A 6794-nucleotide genomic window follows, 5' to 3' on the forward strand; every position below is an offset into this window, starting at 1 on the left:
CTGTAGAGTTCTTGTGTCTGATCTTGAAAGTCTCACACATTGTTTTCATCAGGTCGCTGTTAAGATTGGAACCGTTGTCGGTGATGATTGACTCTGGAATTCCGAACCGACAAACAATACGGTCGCGGAGGAAATCTGCTACCACCTTCTTGGTAACTGCTTTGTATGATGCTGCTTCAACCCATTTAGTAAAATAATCAATTGCTACCAAGATGAACCTGTGCCCATTTGACGCGGTAGGCTCGATTGGACCGATAACATCCATTCCCCAAGCGGTGAACGGACATGGTGAGCTTGTTGCATTAAGCTCATTTGGAGGCACTTTTATCATATCTGCATGTATCTAACAGCGATGGCACTTTTGGACATACTGGATGCAGTCTGTTTCCATAGTCATCTAGAAATATCCTGCTCGGAGTGTCTTTTTTGCTAAAACAAAACCATTCATGTGCGGTCCGTAGGTCCCTGAATGTACTTCCTCCAATAACTTGGTTGCTTCCCTTGCATCGACACACCTTAGTAAACCAAAATCAGGAGTCCTCATGTACAGGATTCCTCCGCTATGAAAGAAATTATTGGATAGTCTCTGAAGCGTGCGTTTCTGGGTAGCATTGGCAAGCTCTGGATATTCTCTTGTGGTCAAATACTCTTTGATGTCGTGGAACCATGGTTTCCCGTAGGCTTCTTCCTTAACATGAGCACAATAAGCTGGTTGGTCATGAATATTGACCTGGATGGGGTCAATGAAATTTGTATCTGGATGCTGAATCATAGATGACAAAGTGGCAAGTGCATCAACGAACTCATTCTGTACCCTGGGAACATGCTGGAATTCCGTCTTTTTGAACCTCTTTCTCAATTCCTGTATGTGATGCAGATAAGGGAGTATCTTGGGATTCTTGGTTTCCCATTCTTCTCGAACCTGATGTATGAGTAGGTCCGAGTCTCCGATTACAAGTAACTCCTGAATGTTCATATCAATGGCCAGTTTAATCCCTAGAATGCAGGCTTCATATTCGGCCATGTTGTTGGTGCATGGGAACCTGAGCTTGGCAGATACTGGGTAATGCTGACCGGTTTCTGATACCAGGACTGCTCCTATGCCAACTCCTTTGAAATTTGTAGCTCCGTCGAAAAACAACCTCCAACCATCATAGGATTCTGCAATATCTTCTCCTATGAAAGATACCTCTTCATCGGGAAAATATGTTTTTAGGGGCTCGTATTCTCTGTCTATGGGATTCTCTGCGAGATGGTCCGCCAAGGCTTGCCCTTTGATTGCTTTCTGGGTTACGTAAACAATGTCGAATTCACTTAGCAGAATTTGCCACTTGGCGAGCTTGCCAGTGGGCATGGGCTTCTGGAAGATATACTTCAGAGGGTCCATTCTGGATATGAGATAAGTAATGTAAGCACATAAGTAATGCCTCAACTTCTGCGCGACCCAAATCAGAGCACAGCAAGCGCGTTCTAAAAGAGAATACCGGGCCTCGTACGGTGTGAACTTCTTACTGAGATAGTAGATGGCTTGCTCCTTTCTCCCTGTTTCATCATGTTGCCCCAAAACACAACCAAATGCTCCATCCAACACTGCGAGATAGAGCAAGAGGGGTCTCCCTGATTCAGGCGGAACCAAGACTGGCGGCGTAGACAAGTATTTCTTGATTCTGTCAAAAGCCTTTTGACACTCATCAATCCATTTGGTGGCGGCATCCTTCTTCAGCATTTTGAAGATGGGTTCGCAAATGACAGTAGACTGAGCTATGAATCGGCTGATATAGTTGAGTCTTTCCAGGAAACTCATCACGTCCTTCTTGTTATTTGGCGGCGGCAATTCTTGGATAGCTTTGACCTTTGATGGATCCAATTCTATTCCTTGATGACTCACGATGAAACCCAATAATTTTCCAGCAGGAACCCCGAATGCACACTTGGCATGATTCAGTTTCAAATTGTACCTTCTCAACCTGTTGAAGAACTTTCGCAAGTCTTCCATATGATCTGCAGCTTTCCTAGATTTGATGATGACGTCATCCACATACACCTCGATCTCTTTGTGTATCATGTCGTGAAAGATGGTAGTCATGGCTCTCATGTAGGTAGCACCAGCATTTTTCAATCCAAACGGCATCATTCTATAACAGTACATCCCCCATGGCGTGATAAATGCTGTTTTCTCTACATCTTATTCATCCATCCATATCTGATGGTACCCAGCAAAACAATCAACGAATGACTGCAGTTCATGCTTGGCGTAATTGTTGATCAAGATGTGTATATTTGGCAAAGGAAAGTTGTCTTTGGGACTGGCCCGGTTGAGATCCCGGTAGTCGACACAGACTCTAACCTTCCCATCCTTCTTTGGTACCGGCACGATGTTGGCTAACCATGTCGGATATTCTACTACCCTGAGAACCATGGCTTGACTTGCTTAGTAACCTCTTCTTTAATCTTCAAACTCATGTCTGACTTGAACTTCCTGAGCTTCTGCTTTACCGGCGGACATGTAGGATTTATTGGCAACTTGTGAGCTACGATGGATGTGCTGAGGCCAGTCATATCATCATAAGACCATGCAAATATATCCTCATACTCTTTTAGGAACTCTGTGTACTCTTTCTTTTCTGATGGCGACAAATGTGCGCTGATACGTGTTTTCTTGACATTCTCAATATCACTCAAATTAATGACTTTGGTCTCATCTAGATTAGACTTAGGCCTATTCTCAAAGTTTTTGACCTCTCTAACAACCTCTTCTAGTATATCATCCTCTTCTGAATCTATATCCGTTTGTTGCATTGCCTCGTTGCAAGTCACAGTTGTTGGTTCATCATCAAGATATGTAAGAGTAACGTTGTGTAAAACAAAGTAAATGATAGAGAAAAGTAATAAGAGTGCAATATATAATGAATTTGAAATGCTTTGATTGAAATTCATAATCGTTCGAGACATCAGAGCTATTTTGGAAAGTAAAGACAATGCAGAAAGGAAAAGCAACTAAGAAAATAAAGATGTGATGCATGATGCTCGTTCAGCCTTGCTACCCCGAAGATGTACGGGCACTGGTGGTCCTGACCGACCAATTGGTGAGGCATTCCCCTCGGTTCACGGCTTAAATGGAAGGGCCTTCCTCCCCTTCCTCCTCGAAGATAACACAACAATCCATATCATCTTCCAGAGACAGGTTCTTTATTACTGCTAGTGCCTCGTCTTCCTCTGATCCGTACAAAGTGTCGGATGGCTGAAAAGTCTGCTCCAATTGAGGTATAGGGTGCTCCAGCGGATAGTATGGTCCGCGCCATGGAGGTGACCAGTGGTTGAACTCCTCCCAAGTGTACTCATACCCTAGGCCAAAAGTGGTATCGTGCTTCTTCAGCTGGATAGGTTTGGTGATACCTTGCAGGTTCTTGCCAAGTCCTTTTCCAGGTTCATACCCGCTTCAATTCAGGATGCTTTCGATCTTGCTATCCCACCACTTGTCTTTGTCTACAGCATTGACCCGCTCGATGTGGTGGTACGTTTCTCCTCCTATCCTTCTTCTTCCTCCGATCATTAGAATGGTTTGGCGACTGTATATAGGGTTTCTACCGTCGCCATGAATGATTACTTCCTGATGATTCCATTCAAATTTTATAGCTTGATGCAAAGTTGATGCTACAGCCCCAGCGGCGTGGATCCAGGGTCGTCCCAGCAACAAATTATAGGATGCTGGTACGTCAATGACTTGGAACTCGACATCAAACCAGGTGGGTCCCATCTGTAGGCATAGGCTAATTTCTCCAATGGTGGACCTCTGATATCCATCAAAAGCTTTGACACTGATAGCCCCGTCTTTGACCTCGTGCAATCTTTTACCAAATGTCCTGAGAGTTATCAATAGACAAATGTTGAGGCTGGATCCCCCGTCGACTAAAATCCTGGTGATAAAATGATCCTCGCATTGCGCAGTGATGTGCAATGCTTTGTTGTGACCAAGCCCTTCTGGTGGTAATTCGTCCTCGTGGAAGGTGATCTTGTGGCTTTCCAGTACCTGCCCCACCATGTTTGCCATTTCGCCTCCTGTTATGTTGCTGGGAACATAAGTTTCACTCAGTATTTTCATTAAGGCGTTTTTATGTGCCTCAGAGCTTTGCAGAAGATCCAGAATAGAAATCTGTGCTGGCGTTTTGTTCAGTTGCTCGACGACTGAGAACTCTTTGGCCTGTACCTTCCTCCAAAGGTAATCGGGTCCGGTTTCAACAACCCGCCCGGAGGCTTGCTTGCTGGACTCAGCCAAGTGGTCCGGGGTATATACCCTGCCTGTCCTAGTCATGCCCTGTGCGGCAATTGCTTCCTCGGTATATGTCTTTCCTTTCCTTCTAGCCTCAGCGGTGTAATCCCAAGGTATAACATTTGTCTTGAACAGGGTCACGTCTGTCATGGAGACCGGAATAGGCACCTTGGGAGGTAACACAGTAACTTCGACAGGTGGAGGTGCCTTTGGAATTCCGAACTCAACCTCAATCGGTTTTGGCGCCTTTGCGGAAGGTGCTTCAAACTCAAACAGTACGGACACATTTACCACATCGCCCTTAGAGGGCTGAATTTGAACAACAATGGGATTGAGAGTAACTGCTGGCTTCTTAGGTTCGTCTCCTTCAACTATAAAACCGATTGACCCCTCGGGGTCCCAATCATCTTCAATCTCGATCATATGGATGTCTCCACCCTTGTGGTCAGGCAGGGGGTTGTTGCGGACATTAGGAGTTGGCTCCTTTTCTATAATGATCTTGTTGTCAATCAGGTTCTGAATCTTGTCTTTCAACGAGCGACACTCGTCGATGGTATGGCCCTTCATCCCGGTATGGTATGTGCAAGTCTTGTTTGGGTTGATCCATTGGGAAGGATTTTCTGGAGTTACGGCTGGAATAGGGGTAACGTAACCGGCTGCTTTGAGTTTTTCATAGAGTTGGTCAATTGGCTCAGGGATGGCTGTATATTGCCTGGGAGGTCTGCGGTCAAAATTTGGTCTGGGTTTAGGGAAATTTTGGCGAGTGGGAGGTGATTGGTAATGAGAGGGTTGGGCATTATAGGTTTGGTAAACAGGTGCAGGTTGAGAGTATCTAGGTAAAGCGGATTGATATGCGGGAGGTGGAGATGATTGGTAAACGGGTGGTGGAATTTGGTAGGTGGGTGATGGTGCTTGGTAGTTTAGGGAAGGTTGGTATGTGAGTGGAGTTGAGGGGTATGATTGGTATTTCATAGGGGAATTGTTTCTTTGCGCAGCCATCACGGAATTCACGTCCTTTTTCTTTGACGTGCCACCAGACTGTAAAGCCTTGTTGGTGGCCTACAATGTTTCGAGATTAGTGACCATACCGTTCTTGATACCTTCTTCGATCCTTTCTCCCAACTTGATGATGTCGGAGAACTTTTGACCCTCTATCAACATCATCCTCTCGTAGTACTGCGGGTCCTGATCCCGGACAAAGAACCTATTCATTTGCTCTTCTTCCAAGGCCGGCCTGACCTTAGCGGCTTCTGTCCTCCAACGAGTAGCATACTCGCGAAAGGTCTCTGTGGGTTTCTTCTTCAGATTTTGGATATAGAACACATCTGGTGCGTTCTCAGTATTGAACCTGAACCGGTCCATGAAATCGGACACCATATTCACCCAACTTGTCCATTTCTTCGCATCTTGGCTAATATACCACGATAATGCGTCACCCTTCAGACTCCTTATGAACAGCTTCATGCGGATCTTCTCGTCCCTTCCGACTCCTACCAGCTTATCACAATACATTCTGAGATGGACCCTGGGATCACTTGTACCGTTGAACATTTCGAACTTGGGAGGTTTATACCCCTCCGGGAGTTCGACATCTGGCTGAACACAAAGATCTTCATAGTTCAAACCTTCCACACCTTTGCTATCTTCGACACCCTGGACCCGGCTGGTTAACCTCTTGAGCTCAGCAGCTAAATTATGAATGAGGAAGTCTTTGCTGTCTGATTCAGGTGTATCTGAGATAGGCTGGGCATAGTGGGGTACAGTGTCCACAAAGATGGGAGCGTTCTGGTCGTTTGTGGTGTTTTGGGGTTCGGGAATGAGCAATGGAGTGTTGTTGCAGGTGTTGCAGGCTTGGGTATGAGCGGGTTGTGCTGGTGGTGGTGTAGTATGGTTCTGGTTGTTGGCATCAGCAGCGACAAGAGTGATTGACAGATTTTCCAGGTTTCGAACTTGTTCCAATTCTTCTCGAAATCTCAGCAAAGTTTGCTCAAGATGAGCAGCAGTTTCCTTAGTGATTGAAGCGTTCTGAGAGGTTTCCTCGATTTCCTTTCTAGCACTGGTATCTCCCATTTTGCCTTTGTTCCTGTTTCTGGTAGGACGCGGAGGAGGAGGAGGTGGAGGGCCCTTGGATCTTGTTGAGTATGCTAATGGTGCCAGAATGCACGAACTAACCTTTGGGGAGGGGAATAAAATTAAAGAAAAACAAAAAAGGTAACAAGTTAGTGCGGGTTGTGAGAAGAAAATGTTGCAATATTTAAACACATTGTGCAAGAGTATAAATCGCGTCCTAATTTGGGTGCCTCGTTGTGCCTGAGGTAGGCCTAGCAACAAATTAACTTGGAGAACTTATAATGCTAAATGCCTCATTTTATTGATAAAAAATAAAATGACTCCAAAGCGACGCTAAATAATGGAAAATAAAATGTCACTAGTGGCCAACGGCCTTATTACATCATTAGAAGCAAAATAAAAGACTCCTAACTACTTGGTTCCAGACAGACCTTCCCCAGATCCGGTATTCTTG

General features: G+C 45.2%; 2 protein-coding genes across 2 annotated transcripts; both read right to left on the reverse strand.

The window, feature by feature from the left end:
• Positions 1 to 3439: 3439 nt before the first annotated feature.
• Positions 3440 to 4837, reverse strand: LOC138873996 (uncharacterized). The gene has a single exon (XM_070152493.1). It carries the CDS (start codon positions 4835 to 4837, stop codon positions 3440 to 3442), a length of 1398 nt encoding a protein of 465 aa, XP_070008594.1.
• Positions 4838 to 5329: 492 nt separating this feature from the next.
• Positions 5330 to 6340, reverse strand: LOC138873997 (uncharacterized). Its single transcript, XM_070152494.1, has one exon. It carries the CDS (start codon positions 6338 to 6340, stop codon positions 5330 to 5332), a length of 1011 nt encoding a protein of 336 aa, XP_070008595.1.
• Between the last annotated feature and the right edge of the window lie 454 nt (positions 6341 to 6794).

Source organism: Nicotiana sylvestris, chromosome 7, assembly GCF_000393655.2.
Source record: "Nicotiana sylvestris chromosome 7, ASM39365v2, whole genome shotgun sequence".
NCBI classification, from domain to species: Eukaryota; Viridiplantae; Streptophyta; class Magnoliopsida; order Solanales; family Solanaceae; genus Nicotiana; species Nicotiana sylvestris.